We start from the raw sequence: 25,302 nt of genomic DNA, 5'->3' as shown, positions 1-25,302 counted from the left end.
TTTCTTTTCTTTTCCCAACACTGCCTCTTGGGTCCCCTAGCTCAGGATCTCCTTCCCAGGCTCCTGATAAGGACATCGTGCACCTTACCTTTTGAGTACTGGTGGTAGGCAGTCACCGCCATTGCCTCAGACATGTTGTGTAGCCTCATTTCAACCCCAGAACTGTCCCCGAAATCCATCATCAGACACAGAGCCTCTCCAGAAGCCATATGAACACGGAATCCCAGATTTGGAGGTGCCCGAGCTTCCATTTCCAGGGAGCAATCAAGAACAGGGTTCATGGAGTTATCAGAATTTCGAGCTAGGGTGGCCACAGGAGGATGCTGAGTAGGGGGATAGACGATCTCAGAACCAGACTGTGATGCCATGAAGCTGGGGGTGCGAGGAGTGCCAGGCGGAAGGCTGTGGGAGCTGTGGGAGAGAGGGACAGGCTTCAGATTTCATGATAGTGGACCACATCACCAGGTGGGGTGGGAGGGCAGAAGCCAAGCAGCCTGGCCTGGGTCCAGCCAGCTAGAAGCCAAGTCTGAGAAACCTGATGAAAGGCTTCACTTCCACTGGTTCTCAGAGTGGGGTCCCAGGGCCAGCAGCATCAGCATCACCTGGGCACTTGTGAGACATGCAAATTCTTGACCCACCCCAGACCCACTGGGTCAGAAACTGGGGTGGTGCCAGCAAGCCCCCAGGTGAATCTGAGGTCAGCAAACATTTGGGAGTCACTGCTGTAGCTACATTAGTAATAGTAAAAGGCAGAGTTTCTCTCATCACTTATTTAATGGACATGAAAGATGGTATCTCCCACAAGTCACTACTTCCTGTGTTTTTGCGAAAAGCTCCCCGTGAGGGTGGGTGCCACCCTTTCTACATTTCTCCCTAGCTCCTTGTGCTGCAAATTGGTTGGGGAGTTGGGAATAGTCTAGGATACTCAAGTCTCAGCTTCCAATCACACAGGACTTTCATGATCATCATTTATGTGTTAAAAGCTGGTCTTGAGTAAAGCACATGGTGTCGGTACCATTACGTGGCATAAACGAAAGATTAAAGAAAGCAGGAAAAGGAAGATCGTGGAGGTAGAAATGGCTTAAGTATCTTAATGGCCAATTCTCATGCTCCCATGTTGTTTTTTTTTTTCCTCTCCCAGTGTGCTGTGCATGTCCCGTTAAAAATGCACATAGGTGGACGGATCACGGGGTCAGGAGATCGAGACCATCCTGGCTAACATGGTGAAACCCCATCTCTACTAAAAATCCAAAAAATTAGCTGGGCATGGTGGTGGGCGCCTGTAGTCCTTGCTACTCGGGAGGCTGAGGCAAGAGAATGGCATAAACCCGGGAGGCAGAGCTTGCAGTGACCCAAGATCGCGCCACTGCACTCCAGCCTGGGTGACAGAGCAAGACTCTCAAAAAAATAAAATAAAATAAAATACACACAGTCGGCCGGGCGCAGTGGCTCAGGCCTGTAATCCCAGCACTCTGGGAGGCCGAGGCAGGTGGATCACGAGGTCAAGAGACCAAGACCAGTCTGGCCAACATGGCAAAACCCTATCTCTACTAAAAATACAAAAATTAGCCTGGTGTGATGGTGCACGCCTATAGTCTCACCTACTCAGGAGGCTGAGGCAGGAGAATCGCTTGAACCCAGGAGGCAGAGGTTGCAGTGAGCCGAGATCAAGCCACTGCACTCCAGCTTGGGTGACAAAGTGAGACTTTGTCAAACAAACAAACAAACAACAACAACAAAATATACACAGTCAGACAAAGTTTCAGTCTCAGTATGTGATTGATGGGAAACATAAAGGCAACCAAGTGACATGGGTTCCTGATGGCAAATAGTGGCCAATTACGTCTACAGCATCGTAACTTGAAAGTCACTGGACTCAACTGCAACTATAATTAAAGCAAACAACGAAGATACTAAAATCACCTGATTGGGCATGGATGGTTCCAGACTGGGGATGGAGAAGTGGTGCTGACCTCCACACCTCCTTCACCTTACCTTTTGGGAGAAGTGGGAAAATGTGAAATCGGCCACAGGGGCACTCGCTGGGAGCTGGTCTGAGTGGGTCTGGCCGCCTTGGTGGGGGTCTCCATGGTGACAGTCCCAGGAAGCAGCCCCGTGGCCACATCCTCCGCACAGCACAGCAGTCTCAGGACACAGCAGGAAGCCTCCATCTTCAGGCTGCAGGGAGCTGCTGCAGAAGTGGTGCCCTGGAGCTTAAAAGTTTAAGAACAGTTCAGGGTTTATTGAATGGCCTCGTCTGGCATCAGTAGTATGATGTCCCCCATGCTCAAAAAGCCAGTTTAACAAAGAGCACCACTGCTGCTGAGGTCTCTGCTATTTGGGTGGGTGACCACAAATTGGCCCCGTGCATTGGCGCTATGTCGTGAGTGGTAGGATTCACACTTTCCAGCATACTAGCCAAGACAGCGTCTTGAGGCATGTTTGATCATGTTTGATCAGGAATTTCAGGGTTGCTTAGTATTAGAAGTTCATGTTACCCCCTCAGCTAAGCCAATAGAAAATTAGCAATTGCATAAGGTCATCTATAACTCTATAAGGTTGTCAGCTGAGAGATGGCACTCTTACAGACAGCAAAAATGTAAAGTCTATTTTCCCTTACTGTGGTGACAAATTTTAGTGATGCCTTCAAACTGCCTGAGCAGTGTCCAAATGACTTAGAAAGGCAAAATATGGTTCACTGACAAACTCTGAGGCTGCCTACATATGGGTGAGTCTCCCCTGTATGCATCAGATGCTCACCAGCAGCTTTCTTATGAAATTCAATTGCAGGGGTTAGATACCAACCAGGAGAAGACCAGAGAATGTGCTGTCTGCGGTCCCAGTAGCACACAGCCGCCTGTGATGGAACCTGGGGCCACCACTGCTCCAGGCCCTTGCGATTATAATGATAGGTTTGTAGGGAATTCTGTATGGGAAGGAAAGTGCAGAAAGAAAAGGAAATCCGGTCATGTTTCAGTCACGTACCTGGCATATTTGATTATGAATCATGCCCTTCACGAGGCTTTGCTGGAAATTCCCTTGCTGTGATCACAGGCCCATTCCTGGGAGTCAGACCCAGGCTGACCATGGGGATATGATGTGGTTAGAAGCCAAACCAGCGGGGCTGCTGCAGGCACTTGAGGGAGAAGTCTTAGGTAGAGTAGAGCTTATTAAACCATTGACTAAAATCCACGCCCACTGCTTCAGACAGTTCACCCAAAGGGGCGAGTCACGTACAAAACATGCTCTGTCTGCCCCGTGGGGCATGGACTTGGCTGGAACATACTGTGGTGCAGTGACTGAGGGGGGCACCGCGGAAGGCCTGGTGGTAACTACTTGCTTATTCCGAGTGCAGTCAAACCTGGCAGGGAGGCAGGGCTTGGGAATGGGACTCAAGGACCATGCCTCTGGCCAGCAGGGACGAGGGTCAGTTAGCCGGTCATCTTCGTGTCCCCTGTCATAGGACCCTGTTTTCAGCTGTTATCACCACCTCACCCTGCTGATGAGCCCCAGCGAGCCCTGCAGGAGGGGGTGAGGCACAGCAGGTTCCTTTCTCGGCGGCGGCTCCAGGCCCCACCTCTGGCAAGACCAGCGTTACTCTCAGCCTCTCTCCCCCCGACATGGCTCCAATGAGGTGAGTGTCTCTGTCTCAGGCTGTGGCAAGGCTAGGACAGCATTATAATCCTGCATGAGAAAAATCCACGACGAGTATTTCCGATGCCTGCAGCTGCCTGGCTCTGGGCTTGCTCTGATCTGCAGAAGAGGTGGTGTAGGCACGTTGCGGGACACAGGCCCTGGGTCAGAGGCTCTGGAGCTCAGTCCCCACCTACACAAGAGTCATCATTCTAGTGCCTCAGCTGAGGCTCACTGTCCGTGTCTGTCAGCATGGAGCTCAGAGAATAGACCTGCCCTGGTGCAGAGTAAACTATTAGATGATGAGAAAGAAAAAGAAACATTTTATCTGAGGAATGCGAGTCCCTTTAAATGATCAGGCCCAGAGATGCATTAAAATATGACAGTAGTCGTGTCTCACTCCACTTGAGCTAAATAATGACCTCTTGAAGTCACTTGCTATGTGGGCTATAAACTGACCGACGCCAAGTAGCCAAAAAATGCCATTCACCTTACAGTTCAACAATGTATAGCCAATCACTGACCAATGTTATTTCTGTAAACCAACGAGAATTCCTGAGGAACAACTTCTATAATTGCCCCCTTCCTGAGTCGTCATTTTTTCTTTAAAACTTGAGCCTCTCATTTGTTTTCCAAAGCACTTCCCAGTGTTTCCCATCCTGCAGTGCTCGACCTTGGCCCAAATAAACTCCCTGTTTATTAATTTTGCCTCGGTTTCTTTCTTTAGGTCACCAATGTGGACTGCACTTCACCTCAAATCCAACGCAACGTCCTGGCCATTGGACGCTCACAGTGACCACCATGCCACTGCCTGGGCCGCCCCGTTTGTCCCCAACCCTCTCTTCACCATGATCAGCTTTCATGTATGGTGTACCCATGACATAACTAACTCCATCTTAGAAAAAGCCTCCATTTCTTTTCATAGAGCACTCTGCCAACAAGGAGAAGATGTTTTGTTTAATAAACAAATAAAAAAATAAAGCACACCCTTCCACTGCCGGTTCTCACCAGAGGGCCCTGTGACCATACAAGATTAGGCCTGAATAGCTCCAAATGGCCGTCTTAACCGCCACTTTATTGCAGTCACTCGTGATGAGAGCTTGGCATCTGCCGCCAGAAGCTCTGCTACCTTCAAGATTTTCTTGTAAGACTGATGAACACTTCGGTCCAGACTGGGTCTCCTTTTGTCTTCTTGGCTCCCCCTGGACTGGTTCATTAACCCTTTCTCCTATCACTTTTTCTTCTTGATGTTAAATGTTACTTTGTTTGCCATGGAATGTTTAGCTTACAACATTTATAGGTTAAGTATACTATTATGTATGGTTTGCAATACTGACTGACTTATGGAGTGGCATCAGCCTGTGTGCCCGCAGCTCTGGCTGCAAAGTAATGGGAAATACTACAGAGAATTGCCTCCTTAGGTGCTCCATGTAGCTCATGGCTTTTGTGATTGAATCACAATCAATAAAACCTGACACTGTGGAAAGACACAAACATGAGTGGACCCAGTTATCTCTAACCTTGCACTACTCATGACACTTCGGCTCTGGGGCTTGTGGTGCAGGGGCTCACATGCTGTCCACTCTGTCAGATGAAGCCCACTTCCAGGTACTTCCAATGGCATGTCAACCTGGATCTTCTGTCTTCCCAGAGGGACATCTGAAGTCACTTCAGCTGTTCCCAATGTGACATATTTTTAGTCCATTCATCATCCTAGTCACTTCCTTCCTATTTTTCCTTTTATATCCCTTTAGTTCTTAATGTAGTGATTTTCTTTAGGAAAACAACAACAACAACAAACCTGCATGTCTTAGCTGAGTCCTGGGAAAAAAGAAAAGGGCACCCGTGTCTATCCAGATTAAGGTCCATGCATGGTTGTGTCTTTCCACAGTGTCAGGCTTTTATTGATTGTGATTCAATCACAAAAGTAAAGAGCCTCGGAACAGGGACTGGCTTGGGGGTGGGGGGATTGCGCTCAGGCCTCTGGAGACAGACATAAGAGTACCCCCACCAGGCTTCAGTCTGCTCACAGCTAAGAAGGTCTTCTGTTGCTAGGAAGGAAGACCCTTTCCTTCTAACCAAGCACACAGGCCAGAGGTTTGCTCACCCAAGCACTTCGGATTTGTAACCAGTGAGTGCCCAAGACAGACCGCGGCAGCTAAGCAGGAGGTGGGAGGTGGAGTCAACGAGCTCCCACACAGGGAGACCCCATCCTGCTCTTGTGTCCTGTGTGTATTCACAGGCCCTGCCTGCATTGCCAGGCCTCAGCAGAGAGACAAGAATGACATTCCTGTGGCGGCACCCAGGGAGTGCTGATTCCACTTGAATATTTCTCTCTAATTGAACAGTTACTTACACCTTAGCTAAGTCTTGAAATAATTTCTCTTTTTTTTTTTTTTTTTTTCTTTTATACCAACATTTAATTTTATTTTTCAGATAAATTTTTTTTTTTCTTTTTCTTTTATTATTATTATTATTATACTTTAGGTTTTATGGTACATGTGCACAATGTGCAGGTAAGTTACATATGTATACATGTGCCATGCTGGTGCGCTGGAAATAATTTCTCAAAAATAAACTGCAAAATTCTTCATTGGTTGACCCTAGCATTGGAGAAAATCGTTCTGCTCAAGCTGCAAAGAATGAGTTTTCTTAACTGGGGCTCCAGGGGATGTGGCAATCTACCCAGTAGAATCCAAAAGAAGTAAGAATTTCACACAGAGATGCTCTACCCTGAAATGGATGCTACACAGGGCCTCAGCGATCAGATTTCCGGGGGACAGACAGACAGACAAATCAGGCCATAAAAGGTAGGCTTATTGTTAGCAAAATGGAGTCTGAAAAACAACAGCCCTGGGCCCACGCATCCAAGTGTCTGGGTCACAAACCATCTGGGGGGTCCAATTCTCCCCAATACTGCTGTCAGCAAAGACTCGGAGACTGCAATGGTGGGGAACACAGTCAGGTGTGCATCGTGGGCTGCCCTCACAGGTGGCTGTCACGGATTCTTCTTTTCCTAAATTTCCACCTAGGGGCTGAATCATGTGTGTCCATGGTCACAGGTTGGACTTGGCCCGTGGTCTCCCAGGGCATGGTGCCAGCTTCATGCTCTGCCCTGCCCCCTGTCTTGTCAGGTTTGAGGATTTTACAAATAAATAAAAGGAGCAATATTGTAGCAGCAGATCAAGAGTAAAGATCAGGTGGATTGGAGGTAGATCAGAAAGAAATGTGATCTTGGCAACATTGATGGGCCACTACCAGTCACTGCCTTTGAACAGTAACATGAAAGGAAAACTCGCATCAGTGAAAACAGTGGAACTGAATAATAACGAGGAAAACAAACATCTATATTTACCCATGTTTTTCCTTTAAGAAAGAAAAGTTACATTTGTTCTTTATATGCTTAATTTCCATTAGAAGGAGTAAAATCATCAATTTCAGGTACAGGGTGACATTAGAGAAGGCCAACTATTTTTTTAAATTATGCCTACTTTAAATTTTGTATTGCCTGGTGCTATTGTGTTTTTTTAAATTGTGGTAAAACAATAACATAAAATTTACCATCTGAACCATTTGAAGGCACAGTTCAGTGGTGTTAAGTGTATGCACATGTACATGGTTGTGCAGTACATTTTTAGGACTTTCCCATCCTACAAAACTGAAGCTCTGTACCCATTAAGCAACCCTCCATTCCTCCTCCCCACAGCCCCTGGCAACCACCCCACTCTCCTTTCAGTGTCTATGAATGTGACTACTCTAGAGACCTCGCATAAGTAGAATTATAAAGGATGTGTCTTTTTGTGACTGGCTTATCTCACAAAGCATAATGTCTTCAAGGTTCATCGAATGCTGTTTTAAAGTCTGTATGTTATGCACCATGAAATAACCAATTACCATCATGTTGAGTGCTTGTACCCAGAAGGCTCACCATATTCCTTCCCAGAGTTCATAATAGAGATGATGATGATTCTTGTACGACATCACCTTCTACGGCTCCCAGCATTTGGGGGTTTGTCATACTACCTGTTCTACTCCTGCAAATTAACTTCAGAACACCATTCTTTTTTCCATCAATTTAAGAGCTGCATTTGCTAACCCACCCTCGGGCCATGTAGGAACAAGCAGCGACTTTCACATCTGAGCAATTCTTTGTAAGTCCCATGTCATTTGCATGTTCAGAAAAGCAATATTTCGCCATGGTACATTGACATACCTATCAGCACTGTTATCACAATCCAGAGGTGCCTGTGTTTTTTCATTAACAACAGCCTGTGTTTTTTCATTAACAACACTTAATGCTGCTTCACTAGTTGTATTCCAAATGTTCTGTAAGAAAAAATAATAAAATAACGTGAGAGAGCTGCTTATGAAAACCCAGTACATTTGGGAAAGTAATATTACTTCATTAACAAAATAGCAGTGGACCCCTGCTGTGAGCCCGGCACTGTGCTGGGCACCAGAGAAGCAACAGCGAGGAAAGCAGACAGCTTCATCCTCCCAGGGTTCGTGTTCTGCCGGAGGAAGCCAGAAAGCAAACTTGTAGCCATAACAGCATCTGCTGGGGGTCGTGCTGCGGAAGAATAGAGCTGCAGGAGGGATTCGTGCGGGGTCGGGGCGGGGTGGGGGGAGGAGGGCCGTGCTTTTTTATACACAGGGTCAGAGAAGGCCGCTCTGTGTGACGATGTCTAAGCAGAGCTGGAAGAGGAGGAATGCAGAGCTGTGCCGAGGGTGGAGGCACACCTGCCTCATTGGAGGAGCAGCAGAAGTCTCGTGGGGCTGCAGCCACAAGTGGGGGAGAGCACAGGAGGTGACCGCAGAGTTACGGGAGGCCAAGTGGGGTCAGACTCAGGACCTGGAGTTTCATTCTGAATGAGATGGAGGGTTCTGAGCACAAGAGTGGCACGCTCCAATGCGCAGAAGCAACAGTGTGGTTGCGGTACTGAAGAGAGCCTGGCAGGCAGGAGTGGCAGCAGGAGATCCACTCAGAGGGCTATGAGGACGGCAGGTCTTGATTGTGGAGTGAAGGCAGAGGGTGAACACCTCTGAGGTTATGGGGTGGCCGGGCTGGCTGCTGAACTGGAGGCGAGATGGAGCCCGAGCGAGAACTCAAGAGACAACGCCATGGGGCTTGCTTGGCCTGCGCACACTGAGAGCTTAGGTGGGGTGGGGGCATTGGAGGGCAGGTGAGGGGTGCTGGGAGCCCATCTTGGTCATGAGGCCTCTGTTTACCTTGCGTGGACCTGTGCAGCTCTCCTTGTGACAAAACCTCAATCCCGGTGGCACTGGAAAAGCAGGGAGGTGCCCATGGCACAGGAGGAGGGGGACACTTTTGGCCTACAGGAAGCTGGCTACCTTGTTTCCTACGCAGGACGTCTGTCCCCAGACAACGCCCCACTGTGGACATGATTACAAAAAGCAGCCACCATCCCTCAGACTGAGGGCCCAGGCCCTCACTCTGGCTCTTGATAGAACTGTTACCACAAGTAGTTTCAGCCAATTAAGAAGTTAGTATAGGTTAACCAATGGCCCCGCCCCTCTCTGGGATGTGAGCTCCCTGTGCTGTGGGCCTTTTACAGGTTTGTAACTACAGGACATCAGGTGCTTCATCTTTCAGGAGAACAACACAGGAAGGTGTCAAGAAGGCCAGAGTGGAAGCTGAAAGATGCCAGCTGAAAGATGCCTGAGTGCATACGCCTGGCACCCGCCCCTCTTCTGTGGCAAGAACAGGGGACCCCACTGTGGCCTCCCAGAGCAGGACCTGGGTAGATCCTGGCAGTTTCCTGAGGATGTGAAACCCAGGGGCTGAGACAGCTGCACGTACCTGCAACCCCTAAAAGGCATGTGCTAGTGAGCAGCATGGGAGACACAGGGCTTTGCAACACTATCCTATAACTATGCCTAATCAGCAAACTGCCCAGCACGTCCAGGCCCGGTGTATGGCCCTGACCTTCGCCTGAGCCCATTGGGGCTGTAGAGAGCAGAGCGGCCAGAATGCAGCTTGGAAATGGGTCTCCCAGTCAACCAAAACCAGAGAGCCCCCTGATTGCACATTTCACCAGGACCAAGGCCTTTGGGACATGATGGTCAAATCCTAAAGGCATCGATCTATGCCCAAAGCTGAGGTCCCAGGTGGCTGAACCTTGGAGTCACCTGGGTGGGGTGGGGTTGAAGCACCATCACCCTGAGCCACGCCACAGCACGTCTGTTAGAATCTTCAGAGTCAGGGCTTGTGTGTGGTTTTGTTTGGTTTCTTTGACTTTTAAGCTCCCTAGGTGATTCTGCATAGCAGATCTGCACCAAGTGTTCAAGAGGCGTGAGGTTTGTTTGCCCCCTTGTGTTTGGAGGTGAGGGCACTAAAAGCCTCAGGAAGTCACTGTATGTGGCTATTTACATTGTGTAATGTGAGAAACACAGGTAATATCACCTCCCCTCTAAAACACCTCTCCCCGGTCTCCTGTTCTCAGGACCATCAGACGCTCATCTTATTAAATATCCTTCCTTGGGAACCTAAAAATGCCTCCTTGAACTTTCGCTGACAAAAGTGATGGCAGAGCAGAGAAAAGCTCCCAAACACAAACACTGTGGGTTGAGATCAAATTCATTTCAATATAAACTCAGATGGATGTGCTAAGGAGGGGGTGGTTTAATAACGCTGCTCTGCATGAGGAATACAGAAAAATGAGCTGCAGGAGAGTCTTTGCCCAGGACAGCAGAGGTTCTGGGAGCTTCAAAGAGAACTGGCTTCTTTAAATTTGAACTAGAAACGCACAACTCTGGGCTGTCTGTGCATGTCCCTTTGGAACCAATGCTCATTCTGGGTGAAAAGCATGTCTCACTCAGAAGTTTTCACTCTTCTCTTGGCCCCCACCCCAGATGTGAGAGTCACTCCTCTCATGCTTCTCCTCCATCTCCAGGGCATTGCCCAGGCCTTCAGACTCAAGCCCTGTTAGCTACTCTGATAAACAGATGCAAGGGAATTCACAAACATCCAGGTAGCCCAGTCTTAATAGGGGTCTTCAAAGAGCTCCCCACACTGCGCAAGTTAAGCAGGGTTTCAGTGCTTTGGCTGCTGGAAGCCTTGTCTGTGCTGGAGCCATCTTGGGGCAGCCCCCACTCCCCACCTGGGGGACAGCACCCACTCCCCACCCCGGGGGTAGCCCCCACTCCCCACCTGAGGGCTACCCTCCTACTTCCCACCTGGGAGGCAGCCCCCACTCCCCACCTGAGGGGCAGCCCCCACTCCCCACCTGAGGGCTACCCCTCACTCCCCATCTGAGGGCTATCCCCTACTCCTCTGGGCTGGGCTAGCCCTGCCTGCACTTCTTATCTGTGGAACTATGCTCTGGAGCTGAATTAAGGCTTTATAAGTCACACTTGCTTCACTGGCACAAACACACGATAGGAAAACAATCCCTGATAAATTCCTGATGAAACATGGAGGTGCTTTTTAGCTGTACTGTACATGTACTGTATTCAGGAAGAAAAGCCTAATTTCCCCAGATCCAGGAATACCTTCTGCCCGGAAGCTGATGAGGATGAGCTCTGTGATTCCTGGTCTTCTGCCTTTCCATTCAGAGCACACCAAGGACAGCCACACTTCCCATCACTCATAAGAAGCACATGATTAGCATAGACCTCTAGAGAAAAAAAAAAAAAAGCAAACATTCTGAAGACTGCAATATGCTGGGAAGGTGAGAAAATAAAGCTGGAGAAGCCCTAAGTTATACATAAGGTCAAAGCCACCTGGGCCTAACAACAGGATGATCACGAAGATGCGTGTCCTTGGGCTGCCATGTCCTGCTGTGTGTCTTTTCTTTCTATTTCCTTGCTTAAACAATGTCTTAGGTGTAGCCCACACTAAGCAATATGAGGAAACGCACAACCACCAGCCACGCTGACAATGAATGCCTGTTCCAGAAACACCCAGTGGTCTGGTCATAAAATAATGAGGGTCAAAGGTCCTGCTCAGGGGTGTGTAGTAGAGAGGGCAACACCACAGTCTGAAGGAGTGGTTGGGGAGCTGTTGGACAAACAGGAAGACCATTAAAGACACTCCAAAGTTTATAAGCAGGATGTTCCCACCCAGGCAATCTGGCCCTGATGGTAGCGCGGACCTGGCTGACGTTCACTCCTCCCATCTCTGAGGGCTGAAGGCCGGGCAGTGAGCGGAGCCAGTGTCCACCCGGTTGGGAGGCTGAGGGTCCTGCCACATCCCATGTCTGTGGGAGCAGCTGGAATAGGATCTGCGCACAGCTGACAACTGTCGCCAGCGATGTCAGGTCCTTGAGTGTTTGTGATGTCATTCTCTCTACTCATGCGGATGTTTGAAAATGTCCATAATAAAAGTTAAAAGAAAATATTTCTGCTAGACCTGGCCCTGCACAGAGCCACTCTCAGCAAGAAGCCAGACGACTGCCTTGGGTGCAAGAGCTGCTTTCCCTGAAGCCCCCACCCCTCTCATCCCCAGGTAGGAGGGGAACGAAGTAGGGGTGGCGGGTGAAGAGGGGACTGGAGCACCCTGCTGCTTTTCTCTTAGACCTGAGTCCCTGCAAGGAAACCTGTTTCTGCCTCGGCTCTCTTTACCCCAGTCTCTTATTCTGGCCAGATTTGCTCAGGCTAGAAGGAACCCAAAGGCCTGCAGGCCGCCGAGAGCAGCACGTTCTCCAGGAGCTCCAGGCCAGGGCTGGGCCATCCTCACAGGGGACGTGGCTTCCAATCCCTGCACCCCAGCAGTGGTGCCGGCAGTTAGCTTTCCCCTAGCCTCCCAGGACACTCTCAAGTTTAGCCTAGGACAATATCAAATCCAGTCTTAACATTGTGAGTCAAAGTCACTATTTACTGTCAAGAGTCCAGTGTATTAATATCTTGTGATAATAAAAGCTGAGGAAAAATCAAAGGCCATGTTCCCAGCCTAATATGTGACGTGCTACAAATGCCATCGAGTGCCGTTGAGCACCCACCCACGCAGGCTGGATGCACCAAGAGGTATGAAGTAATTTCCTGAACTGGACACATCTGAGAGGAAGAAATATTTAGAAAATGTTTTGGAATAAACTAGAATAGTCAAGTGACTCATATTTCTCTGAAACCAATTAGTCATCAAAGTCACTGTGCTCAAATTATCTGGAAAAAAAAGTGGATACACCCCTGAGCAGAAAAAAATAAATAAAAAATCATAAAAAGTACATAAAATCACAAAATTGAATAAAGTATGTTACAAAAGGAGAAATAAACTAAGTGAGTAAAACTAATCCTGAAATTGGCCTAATTGTCCCACAGAACTGATATTTGTAGGTTTTTTGAATAAACATGGAAACTGACTCCACTAGTCTTAAAACTTGAAACTTAACATCCATCTCATCTGAGTTCCTCCCTCAGGAAACCAACCCAGGAAAGGGACCCACCAGATCCCTGCATCCAGCCAGGCCCCTCATTCCTCAGACTGCTTCCTCATCCCTCTCTAATTTTTGTTTTCTCGCCTTCCCTGCTATATAAACCCCCAAGTTTTAGTCAGATGGGGAGACATATTTGAGACTTTAGCTCCCTTCTCCTCATCTGCAGCACCTGATAAAGCTTTCTTCCCTGGCAATCCTCACTGTCTCCATGGTGATTACGCTCTGTACGTAAGCAGCAGCAGCAGGCTGTCAGGCAAACCCCTGGCATTTAGGTAACAATTCCACATGACCTTAACATAAGAATTGCAAAAGAGTTGGCGTTGCATTGTTTAAACACTGATGCCAGGCGCACACCCACCTCCTGCCCCGCGCGCCCCCCCCCCACCACACACACTCCATTTAAATCCGTCTCTTTAGAAATTTAAATTTTTTTTTAGATTTAATTTTAAAAATCAGTTTCTCAGGTCTACCAAATGTGTAGCCTAAGTTGAAAACTCAAAAATTCCTTCTACTTTAAGGAATCCTGGCAATTACGTTTCCGGCAACACTTTAGAATTTTCATTTAAAAAATTAAAAACAGAGATACTCTCTGTGTTAAGGACGAGGAGGAAAACCCCACACCTGTGACCATGCAGACACCTCCTGTAACCTAAGTATCCCCTTCACTGGGCTCTGGGAGGCCCCACTTACAGTCTTGGTTGTTCTCGAAGTGTGGTTCCCAGAGCTCCTCAGCCTCATCCCAGACCTCCTAAAGCAGAAAGTCAGGGGTGGGGCCCAGTGAAGGAGTTAAAAATATACCATCCTGGCATGTGGACTATTTAAGTTAGAGGCACTTGCAAAACAGCCGGTTTGAGATCACTCTGACCTTCCTTCTGTTTCTTAAAAGCAGAAAATGAAATTCCCATGTGGAAGATGTCCTGTTTATACCAGGGAAATAAAGCAACATTCTTATCATGGTGGCCATGCCTCCTTTCCCAAGGCCTTACCGACCCACAATCCACCTCTGGGAGGGCTACAGCTGCACAGATGAAGACCCCAGCTCTTGTCAGTGCTCACAGACAGCTCACCACCAAAGGAAAGGCAGCAGGCAGCCCGGAGACACCTAAGGGAAAGAAAATAACCAGAGGAAAATTAAATTAAGTACAATCGTTTAATCACAGCCAACCTGTGACCACTCTTCCATCCATATCCATATTTCTGCCACAAATGTATTAAGTACACAATTGGCTGCCATATGAACAAAAAGACTGGCATCTATGGTTCTTTTCACTTCATATTTCCCAAACTCAGGGTCTGTTTTGGAAGATTAACTGAAATATAGTTCCCATCTGACTACTAAAACAGCCTCCGAACAGACCCATCTTTCTTCCTGCTGCCTCCAGGGCTTCCTGCCCAGATGCACAGAGCTGACCTTCCAGGGCAAGGTCTGGCAGCCTCCAGGGCTCCTCTTCCTCCTCCTCTCTTCCTGCCTCACCATCCCCATTCCTGCTGCTCACTCACAGCCCTAAGAGCACGTTCTTCCAGCCCGTGGGGATCTGGCATGCTGCAGAAAAGAACAGCATGGAACCCATGACCCTGGGGAGAGACCCCAGCGCAGGCACAGAGTAGGCACTGCACGGCATCCTCCCTGTTTATCTCCACAACAGACTTGAGAGGTTCTGTGCAGTTACTTTTTAAGATGCTGATATCATTTTGGTATTTGTCCCTGTGCAAATCTCATGTTGAATTGTAATCCCCAATGCTAGAGGTGAGGCCTGGGGGGAGGTGTTTGGATCACGGGGGCAGATCTCTCATGGCTTGGTGCTGTCTTTGTGAGTTCTCCAAGATCCGGTCATTTAAAAGTGTGTGGTATCTTCTCCCCTCCTCTTGCTCCTGCTGTCGCCACGTGATGCACCTGCTCCCCCTTCAGCTTCCACCATGATTGTAAGCTTCCTGAGGCCTCCCCAGTAGCAGATGCCAGCATTATGCTTCCTGTACAGCCTGCAGAACCATGAGCCAATTAAACCTCCTTTCTCAGTCTCAGGTATTTCTTTATAGCAATGCAAGAACAGCCTAATGCAGATGGGATCATGGAGGCCCAGCAAAACAAATTAACTCAGCAAAGCTCACAGCATCAGTGAGAGGCAGAGCCAACGTTTAAACCGGTTCTCAGCACACCCAAAGCCGATGCCAATTCTTTGGCACCTTCCTTCAAAGCTCTCTACAAGTGTGCCTCCAGAGCTCAAGCTGCAGCTTAAGTCAGCCCCAGAGCTCTGCCCCTTGGCACAGCTGGCGACTTTCCCTCTGGACTCCCTAGGCCTTGACAGCTGTCTGCTGCTCTCATGTTTGTCAGCAGAGATCATTGTGGGTCATCATCTAGTACCTGGTCATTCCCTTTCAGCCTGTAGCTCCTTGGGTCCTGAGGTATCTGTGTCTGGTACCAATCGACTTGAGAAAGATCAAGTGCAGCGAGTGAAATAGTCCTAAACTAAGGTGCGGGTTTCCTGGGTTGTGGTCTTGATTCAGCCAGAAATGGATGGTGTGATTTGGGTTTCTCCTCCATGCCCATTCCCAGCGACAGGGCAATAGGAACCGTTGCCAAGTTCCCAGCTCCATGTAGGCTGCTGTGCTAAGGAGAAGGGCAGGCTCTACATCCACTTCTTCTAGACACAGGCAGTCACTTTGCCTCTCTGTGTCAGTCTCCATCTCTGTTTAAGAGGAACGACACAGACCTACTTCACGGGGCTGCTGCCAGGACTGTCATTCCAGAAAGGGCCGCCCTGTATTAGCTAAATGTTTGGTAACCAGCTGCTAAAGGTGTTCGCCTTTGTTCTTTCCCCTGAAAAATGCATTCAGCTCTTTAGAATTCTCTTTTTTACCTGTCTTAGATGTCTATAAAGTCTAGAGAATATCTACTTTATCTTAAGCAAGGTTTCTACAAAGATAAAACTGGATAGTTTCACCCCATTTTTACAAGCCTGGTTCTTGATGCCCAAGAAGCCGCCACCAGAGGACAGACGAGGATGCTATTTATAGTTGAGGAAAGTTTGCAGGGAGGTGCAAAGCTGTTATTTTGAAGATGAAGATGGTCACTAGGTCAAAGGCCTCAAACTGTTGAATAATTCCAAGGATTTCCTTGTCTACTCTCAACTATGCTTGTCTTCCAAAGGCCAGAGAAATGAGAAAATAAAAAATAACAATAATAGAAAAGGGGACAACTTTGGAATCACACAGACCAGACCAGATCAGACTTAGAGGATTTCTGCAATGATCTAGCAGGCAAATAAAATTAAGGAAAGGACCAACCTAACCTCTGTCCACCACGTGAGCCCCACAGTCCACAGCTGTGAGACTGCCCACCACTCTGGGCCCACACAAGCTTCCGAGACCCTCCCAGACACCCCCAGAACAGGATAACTTCCAAGTGCTACACACAGAAAACACCAGCCCTGGTTCCTGGGACACAGTTGGCCCTTGAGAAGTAACTTTCTGTCTCAGAAGGTGAGAAGCACATCCCCAACAGGTGTGTCCTCCACTCAAAGAGGCGCCAAGGATAGTGCTGCAAAGCTAATTTTCCTTGAGATTTCAGAGGTCTTTTCAAATAAAAAAATGGAAGGGGGAGATAATTTAAATACAAGGGAGGCTCTTTTTCCTGGTGTTGTGAGTAGGCAGGCCCCCAGGCCCTGGCACAGAATCAGCACCATTTTCACAGAGGTACCTGGCTTCCTCTTAGTTAACTGTGACTGTTGGGGAACAGCATGATACTGATGGCTCAAACACAGTCTCTCAGGCATCATGTGCCTCAAGGGAACTAGTTGAGCCATTTGTTTGAATTACATGACAGATCTCTTAGAATCCCCTAAGAGTGAGTGTTTTTGGGGGCCTGTCGGGGGGTGGGGGCAAGGGGAGGGAGAGCATTAGGACAAATACCTACCACACAAACACACACCACACACTCACACCACACCACACTCACACCACACAAACACCACACACACACACCACACAGCATCACACACAATATACACACACCACACACACATCGCACACACCACACACCACGCACCACACAAACACACACCATACACACAAACACCACACACACCAACACATTACACACACATCACACAGCACACACCATGCATCACACACACACCATACCCCACTCATACCATACCACACATACTCAGACCACACACTACACACAGACCACACACCACACCACCCACACACATGTCCTATACCACACACACACACAGAGACACTACAGGCCTAACTCCATGAAATGAGGGATACAGGAGAGTCAAGAAACCTCTTCTGTTTCTATGAACAAGATCAGCCACTGTCTTGCTTTAGGTGACTCAGGAAACCCCAAAAGGCTATGACTTCAGAAATGGGGCCTCGACACCAATTACAATGGCTAGTGTGTGCATGAACTAGTTGGTCTGCAAGTACAAGATGTATAAATATACAGGGGAAAAAACATCAAGTCAGCGACTTCCGCTCCTCAGCTTTTCTTTCCTTTCTAAGGACAAAGGGGTAATTCCTTGCAATTCCCTGACTGATAAGAGTGAAGGTCAAATTGGGCCAACATCAAGGCTCTGGGAGTCTGCAGGAGCATGGGCATTTGGAATAAAAGAAACATGAGGTAACCAAAAAAAGTAAGGGAAAAAATTGTAGCCAAAATCAGACAATGCTTGGCAGCAGTGAGTGACATAAGGCAAAGAAATTTCCAAGCATGAATGTGGCCAACCCCGTCAACATGTAAACACGTGCAGCCTCATTTTCTCATCCTGGTTTGCTTTGGGTTTCTTTGATAAAATGATGGTGATAGCACAAAGACAGTAAGATAACAAAGGCAGAAACGCCGACAGCAAGCATTCATCAAGGATACTGATTTTTATAACGACCCTCTGGAGTTTACCGATGTGACAACAGGGGTACTCAGATTTTCGGGATGAGAAATCTGGGGGTGAGGAGGCAAAGTGACCTGCAGCGGCGGGGTACCCCACTGGGCAAGATCTGCAGGCACAGGCTCCCATCATGCCAGGCCAGGGGACAGCAGGGACCCACCTGGGTCCTTACCACATCCCACAGGCAGGTCGCCTTGCTGGCCTCATGACCAGGAAAGGGGGCATGGAGGTTTGCACCATGTCACACTGCCATGAGACAGTCAACAGCAGAGCACACAGGCTGCCCAGCCTCGACAACACATGGGCACTGGCGTGCACAGAGCATGGGGCAGAGGGTTTAGAAATAAGACCCATGGAGGCCGGGTGCAGTGGCTTATGCCTGTAATCCCAGCACTTTGGGAGGCCAAGGTGGGCGGATCACAAGGTCAGGAAATCGAGACCATCCTGGCTAACACGGTGAAACCCCGTCTCTACTAAAAATACAAAAAATTAGCCGGGCGTGGTGGCGGGCGCCTGTAGTCCCAGCTACTCGGGAGGCTGAGGCAGGAGAAATGGCGTGAACCCAGGAGGCAGAGCTTGCAGTGAGCCAAGATCGCGCCTCTGCACTCCAGCCTGGGTGACAGAGTGAGACTCCGTCTCAAAAAAAAAGAAATAAGACCCCTGGGCCAAGAACCCATGATCTCTTCCTGCGCCAGGTTTCTCCTGGTCTCCATGCAAGGGACCTAGCAGACAAGCAGATAGTTTAACTTTGTCTACTACCAGGGAGCAGAAAGTCCTGGAACTTGGAAGGTATCCTGCATTTGCAGGAAGAGCAATCAGCACTTCTCATGGCTGAAGGCATCCGCTTGGAGTCTTCTCAAAAGCCTTCAGGAAAAACATCCATTCTCAACACCAACTCCAACCTCTGAACTGACCCTGCCGGCCAAATGCAGCCTCCTGGTACAGGCCCTCCACCCGTGCCACAGTGAGCCCACATCCTAGAGGTGATGACTTTTGAAAGAAAATTTCTGAATGCATACTTTAAAATCAAGCTTACCAAATCCTCTGAGAACAGTGCTAACTCACCTTTCCTGGTCATCAGAAATGTTTTGGGCTGCCTCCTCAGCCATGTCCTGTGCAAGCTGGTCACGAGTATCACAGTCAGCAGACCAGCTTCTTCCTACATCCTCTGGAAGACAAAGAAATAGAGCTTAATGCTTCCAGCTTCTGTATTTGTGACCTCTTATCAGGACACACATCAAACACAGAGGGAAAAATCCAAACTCCAGTAACATTTTACCAATCAGAAACAGCTTTTGTTTTCCTAACACTGTCAGACAAATTCCTTCCTAAGAAGTGTGCTTTTGACAGACGTGGTGGCTCATGCCTGTAATCTCAGCAATTTGGGAGGCCAAGGCGGGTGGATCACTTGAGGCCAGAAGTTTGAGACCAGCCTGGCCAATATGGTGAAACCCCGTCTCTACTAAGAAGACAAAAATAGCCAGATGTGGTGGCACACATCTGTAATCCCAGTTACCCAGGAGGCTCAGGTGAGAGAATTGCTTGAACCCAGGAGGTGGAGGTTGCAGTGAGACGAGATTGCACCACTGTGCTCCAGCCTGGGCAATAGAGTGAGACTCTGCCTCAAAAACAAAACAAAACAAAAGTGTGTTTTAGGTAGGGATCTTTGTGGCTGCCTGAAACAGATCACTACTCAAGGGAGAGACTGTACATGGAAGCTGAGAGAGGTCTGAGAATAAAAAGCTGTAACTGTTGGCTGGGCGTGGTGGCTCACGCCTGTAATCCCAACACTTCGGGAGGTCGAGGTGGGTGGATCACGAGGTCAGGAGCTCGAGACCAGCCTGGCCAGCATAGTGAAACCCCGTCTCTACTAAAAATACAAAAATTAGCTGGGCATGGTGGCACGCACCTGTAGTCCCAGCTACTGCGGAGGCTGAGGCAGGAGAATTGCTTGAAACCAAGAGGCGGAGGTTGCAGTGAGCCGAGATCGTGCCACCGCACTCCAGCCTGGGCAACAGAGCAAGGTTCTGTCTCAAAAAAAAAAAAAAAAAAAAGCTGTAACTGTCCACAACTGCACTGGGGAACAGGATACCTTCCACAACAGCAGAAGAGCATTCATAAGGAAGGCTGGCAAGGCACACACTAGGCACACTCTGTCTTATGGCAGAGCCTAGGAATGATCTGGTTCCGAACCTCCTGCACCTCTCCTTATTTGCAACTGGTGGGTCAGACTGAGTTCTCTCCATTACAAAACATTTTCTCTTATATTTTTAAAGCACTTATTAGTTGCCTTAGTTCTTTATACCAACATTTAAACCTTCAGAGATTTTAGAAAACTTAACGTTTTACTCAGAAAACTAGATAATTTTTCTCTCTACTCTGAAGAGAGTGATACCAAGAAGAGTGGGAACGTTTTCAGGCACAAGCTCCTTCTCAGATGGGAACACAGACCCCTTGAACAATGATGAACCAAGCTACGGGTGTCCGGCCTTGGATACTGTGTTTTCTGGAACTTTGCTGCCGATGAGGTGAGTAACCAGAGACCTGTGGTGGGTTAAGGGGCCTGCTGTTGACCTAACACACCTGTCTCCTGGGGCTTGCTGCCACCTCTGCTCTTCTCACACTGCCTTGTCAGTGCCGCTGGCTTTGTCCCCACTGTGCTTGTTGTGGGTAAATCTCAGATTTGGGGGAAATGCATACTTTCCAATTTCATTAGCAATACACTTTCAAATGCGCTTGTGACCAAGAAAAGGATAAACTGCAAACCACAGTTTGTAAATGAACAAAATCCCTTCTTTCTGAAGCCCCTGTGATTTGCTCTGACACCTTCCTGTCAAATCTAAACAGAGTCCACTGGGTAAAGACACCTGTGCAACCTTGCCTGCTGGGCTGGCATCCATACCCACATGCACACCTGGATGCTCTGACCTTGCTGCTGCCTCTTCCTTCCCTGTGGGGCTGGACATCCTGAGAACAGGGCCTACATTTAAAGTTCGTGATGTTTTTGAAGCCAGCAGTGCTAACCAAAGATGCCAGGAAATGAGGAGGAGCAAAGAAAGTGACATAATTGAGGGAAGAAATATGCCTGCACTGCCCCACGTGGGAGGCACTCTCATAGCCACTCTCAGCTACTGGAGCTTAAGTTACTTACAATTAAATAGAATTAAGAATTAGCTGGAGAAACCCCGTCTCCTCTAAAAATACAAAAAAATTAGCCAGGTGTGGTGGTGCATGCTTGTAATCCCAGCTATCCAGGAGGCTGAGGCAGGAGAATCGCTTGAACCGGGGAGGCAGAGGTTGTGGTGAGCCAACTTCGTCCCATTGCACTCCAGCCTGGGCAATGAGCGAAATTCTTGTCTCAAAAAAAAAAAAAAAAAAAAAAAAGAATTAGCTTTACCTTCTCCATCATTAGCCAGATTTCAAGGGCTCAGTAGCCAAGATACAAACTATACAATGTTTCCGTCATTGCAGAACACCCCCGGGGCCAGCGCTGGGCTGGGCAGCCTCGCCTCTTTTTCCGGGCAGTGCAGCCAGCATTGTTTCCTCAGAGCACCTGCATCCAGACAAGGGAGGGGTTCCCAGTTCATCTACATTCTTGGGCCGTACTCCTCCACCTGGGGTTTGCGGAGCACTGCACTGGTACAACAGGGAGCACAACACAGAACCAAACTCACTGCTTCCCTCCCGAGGACGGAGGGGTGTGCCGCTTAAGGTGAGACGTGGATGCAGCCAAGCAAACTGGAAAACGTCGAGTTTTAAAAACTGCTTTAAGTAAAAATATTCTGAATGAAATTAGGTAAATGGCTTCCAAATATGGCCCATTTTAAGAAATCACTATCTAAGCTCCTCATTGAGAAACAAAGACTCGATCAGGATTTTGACTCTCCTTCTGACCTTGATGAAAGGAGGAAAAAACACAAGAAAAATCGTTTCTTTGCATGAAATCAATGTGCAAGGACAGAACCCCCTGGCTGGTAGAGATCCTGGGAGGTCTTTCCCTTTGTCTTCATTGTTTTAAACAAAAGGCACCTCCTTAGAATTTGTGTTTTAAGCCACATTCTGTATTTCAGATTTAATACTTAGTTTCTAATACTGCTTCTTAGGTAATAGTTCACTTAGTCAACCCCTGCCTTACTCCACAGACTTAAGGTGCTTAGTATGCACATAGTTCAGAATGGATACCTGAAAGTAGGTAGCACTGCCTGAAGACTTTCAATAGTCAAAGTAGAAAAGCAAACACAGGTGTTTACACAGTTCACAGTGTAAAAACGCACAAACAGAGCTGCAGTTTACACAGCACAGGGTTCCTCCTCAGATGGAAACCTCAGCAATTGTTCTCACATGGGTTTTCATACTTGAAGATGTAATAGATGGCATTTAATGATATTAGGTTTCAGATTTGGGGAAATATTACATTTGCAACTCAGGCAAGTGTATACATAAAATATACAAGGAAAAATAACACTAGAATGATGGTTATCATGAGCAACCAGCTTTGTTTCTCAGGTTTCAATGCAAGCCCAGGTTCTGATCATTATCATCTCATCTTCTGCCTGCTTCGGTTTCTCACCTCCAAATGGAGCTTCCCGGGAAAGCACCTGGCCGGCCAGCATCACTTGACCTTCTTCTCTTTGGATGAGCAGTCGCACATGCTGACATGTCCCTTCCTAGCAAGACTGCCAGTCACTGTCATTTCCATTCTGTTCCTTGAGGCAGCTTGTGGACCTCTACTCATTTACCTTTAGATATTCTACATCTTTTTTTAATTAACAGCTTATCCCTACTCCCAGCCCACGCTCTGGGTCCCATCACACTCATGGAGACAAACATAGTGCTTGGGCAAATTTTTGTAATTAATTGTGGTGAAAAGAAAGAAAAATTGATAAGATCTTGGTAGAATGTCAAACTTACCATCCTTTGAGCTGGTCCCCAGAGCGGGCTGCACCAAGGAGAGCAGGAGCAAGGCTGCGATCAGCCCCCTCCACCCCATTTGCAAGCAGGCTGCTCCCATGGGGCTGCTGATCAGCATTCAAATCAGGGGTAGCTTTGTGGAAGTGAGCGCAGGTAGAAAGCCCATAAATGGATCCCGAAGCAACAAGGACTGGCTTTGCTCCGCCCCATGGGCTGGAGCAGTGAGCCTTCCCTGCCTCCATTAGCATCTTGGGACAAACAGCCAATCATAAGCACCCCCTGAGAAAAAAAACTGCCCAGAAGAGCTCTGGGGCCTTAGCCTCCCTTCACCCCAATATGCTTCTGGGCCGTTTCCTCTGAGATGAGTATGTCCTAAGTGATGTTAATTTGCAGGGAAATATGTGTCAATTATCTGTGAAGCTCAGTAGTAGCTCCAATAAAGAAAAACAACATAGTTATTGAAGTATCATGATTTTGTTAAAAATAGCTGAGTGCCCTGTAATTTGCAGTGGAAGGGCATCATGGGACACTTTTAAAGCCATTGTCAAGTTAGAAAAGACAAATTTGCTATACCTGGGACTAAAAGTAGGTACTTTGTCTTATATAAAATCCTCAATAATTTGAATTATGAATGGCCCCTCTCTCTTCTGTAGTCTTCCGTGCTTTCCATTGGCTTTAAAATAAAATTAAATATCACGGCTTGATATTTAAACACCTTGATAGGCTGCCCCCAAATGCCTTGGGTCCTTTGGCCACTTGGAGTGTAGGGGAACATAACCACACCCTAATTGTTCTCTCTCTGAAAAGTCACATGCAGCAATTCCACTGAAGGAATGCGATGCTCACAGTAGGAATCATCTTTCAGCACTAGAGTTTGGTGATCACTTTGATTTTTCCGTCTCAAAAGTACATTACAAATAGGGAATTGCCATAACCACCTTTGCATTTATCTTGTTCCAATGCAATTGTTAAGAAAAGCACAACACATGTATTACATGGGGTGATGTTTTAGGCTCTCAAGCACATATTTTGAGTAGTATACAATTATCCGTATCATCTCAGCTTCCTCACCCTCACCCGCCCACCTTGTTTTCATCAGTCTGTCCTTTCGTCTGGAGTGGTTTCTCCACACTGATTATTTGATATAGAAAACTGATATTTCATAAAGTATGAATAGAATCCTCTTAGGAAAGGACTGCTACTTATGTGAGCCCAGATCGTACGATGGTACATTCCAAGGCAGACCCAGGACAAGTCCCATGGTCCCTCTCAGCTTCCCCATGGAGCTGAGTTGGAGCACCACTGTTTCTCTTGGTTATTTTAGACTTGTCCAGTGTGAAGGGAGGCCCACCTGTCATTTGGGACAGGTTAAGCCACCAAACACCTAAGAATCACACTGGGCATTTCTTTCCAGATTTAAGACTGCATGCTCCAAAAACTGGTAAAGCCCCAAGTAGGAGCTGCTGTGGGAAGGCCAAATTTGAACTAGGTGAAGTGTTAATGAGGAAGTCCAGCATCCCATCAAGCACTTCCCTCACAAGGGCCCCTTATGTCCTCTGCCTCCTTGGAAGGGTTTATTTGCAAACAGTGAAAGAAGTGAACACAGAAAAGTACAAAAACACAAGGTAGATGCCCTTCACTCAGTTCTGGTTCTCACTTGTGTCTGGTCATCTGTTTTTCTTCCCCTGTAAGGGGAGGATCCTCCCCCAGAAGACTTCACTAGAATTTTCTCTCAATAAGGAAGATAACCAAACAGATAATTTTAAATTGAAACTAGTCTGGTAAAAAATGGTTAGTGTATATGTGTAGATTCCTTTAAATTTTTAAATAGCTTGAGGTTAGAAATGCAGGGCTGTCTGGTCACAAGGTTTGAGCCCTAAGGTCACTGGATGATGTCATGGTGTGCTAAGACACGCCAACCAAACCTCTATGAGCCTCGGAAGAGCCATGGAAGTCACCCAGTCTGCACTGTGTGCTGACGTGAACTGGCAGCCTCTGGTTAGCAGCATATATTCACTGAGAAAAAAGCCAATTTTTGCTTGTTTTGTTTGGTAAGGCTTATGTTATGGTTTGAGTGTGTCCCCTAAATTCATGTTAGAAGCTTGGTCCTCTGCAGTGGTGTTGGGAGGTAGAGCCTGATGAGAAGTGATGAAGTCACAAGGGCTCTGATCTCATGATGGCTTAATGCTGTTACCATGAAAATGAGTTGTTATCAAAGATGGTCTGCCCCTCTTGCCTCCTTTCTGTCTCCTGCACCCACTTCTGCCTTGTGCCCTTCTGCCAGGGGACAATACAGCAAGGAGGTCTTCACCAGATGCATCCCCTTACCTTACTTTGGACATCCCAGCCCCTAGAACTGTAATAACTCTCTTTTCTTTATAAATGACTCAGTCTGTGGGAATCAGCTATAGCCACACAACACAGACTAAGACCGCTTATAAATGCTCACATTTTACTCTTCCCAATTTAGA

The 25,302-nt window shown here is 47.7% G+C and overlaps 1 protein-coding gene and 1 long non-coding RNA gene across 2 annotated transcripts in view; one reads left to right on the top strand and one right to left on the bottom strand.

The window, feature by feature from the left end:
* The window catches only part of PKD1L1 (polycystin 1 like 1, transient receptor potential channel interacting), a 181,230-nt gene extending 162,132 nt beyond the window's left edge, over positions 1-19,098 (bottom strand). Inside the window, exons 1-7 of the mRNA XM_063667326.1 lie at positions 18,986-19,098; positions 14,015-14,130; positions 11,146-11,270; positions 7,847-7,959; positions 2,806-2,926; positions 1,996-2,213; positions 89-411 (exon numbers count right to left, since the gene is read on the bottom strand). Of these exons, the coding sequence (XP_063523396.1) occupies positions 89-411; positions 1,996-2,213; positions 2,806-2,926; positions 7,847-7,959; positions 11,146-11,270; positions 14,015-14,130; positions 18,986-19,029 (1,060 nt within the window). The 5' untranslated portion in view covers positions 19,030-19,098. The remainder of the gene's footprint in view (positions 1-88; positions 412-1,995; positions 2,214-2,805; positions 2,927-7,846; positions 7,960-11,145; positions 11,271-14,014; positions 14,131-18,985) is intronic.
* LOC134739843 (uncharacterized) lies at positions 3,260-5,127 on the top strand. The gene is made up of 2 exons (XR_010126885.1): positions 3,260-3,634; positions 4,361-5,127. It is a non-coding gene; the product is annotated as an uncharacterized LOC134739843 (long non-coding RNA).
* Positions 19,099-25,302: the final 6,204 nt, after the last annotated feature.

This window comes from Pongo pygmaeus, chromosome 6 (genome assembly GCF_028885625.2).
Source record: "Pongo pygmaeus isolate AG05252 chromosome 6, NHGRI_mPonPyg2-v2.0_pri, whole genome shotgun sequence".
Taxonomy (NCBI): Eukaryota; Metazoa; Chordata; class Mammalia; order Primates; family Hominidae; genus Pongo; species Pongo pygmaeus.
This window is presented reverse-complemented; position numbering and strand designations above follow the sequence as displayed.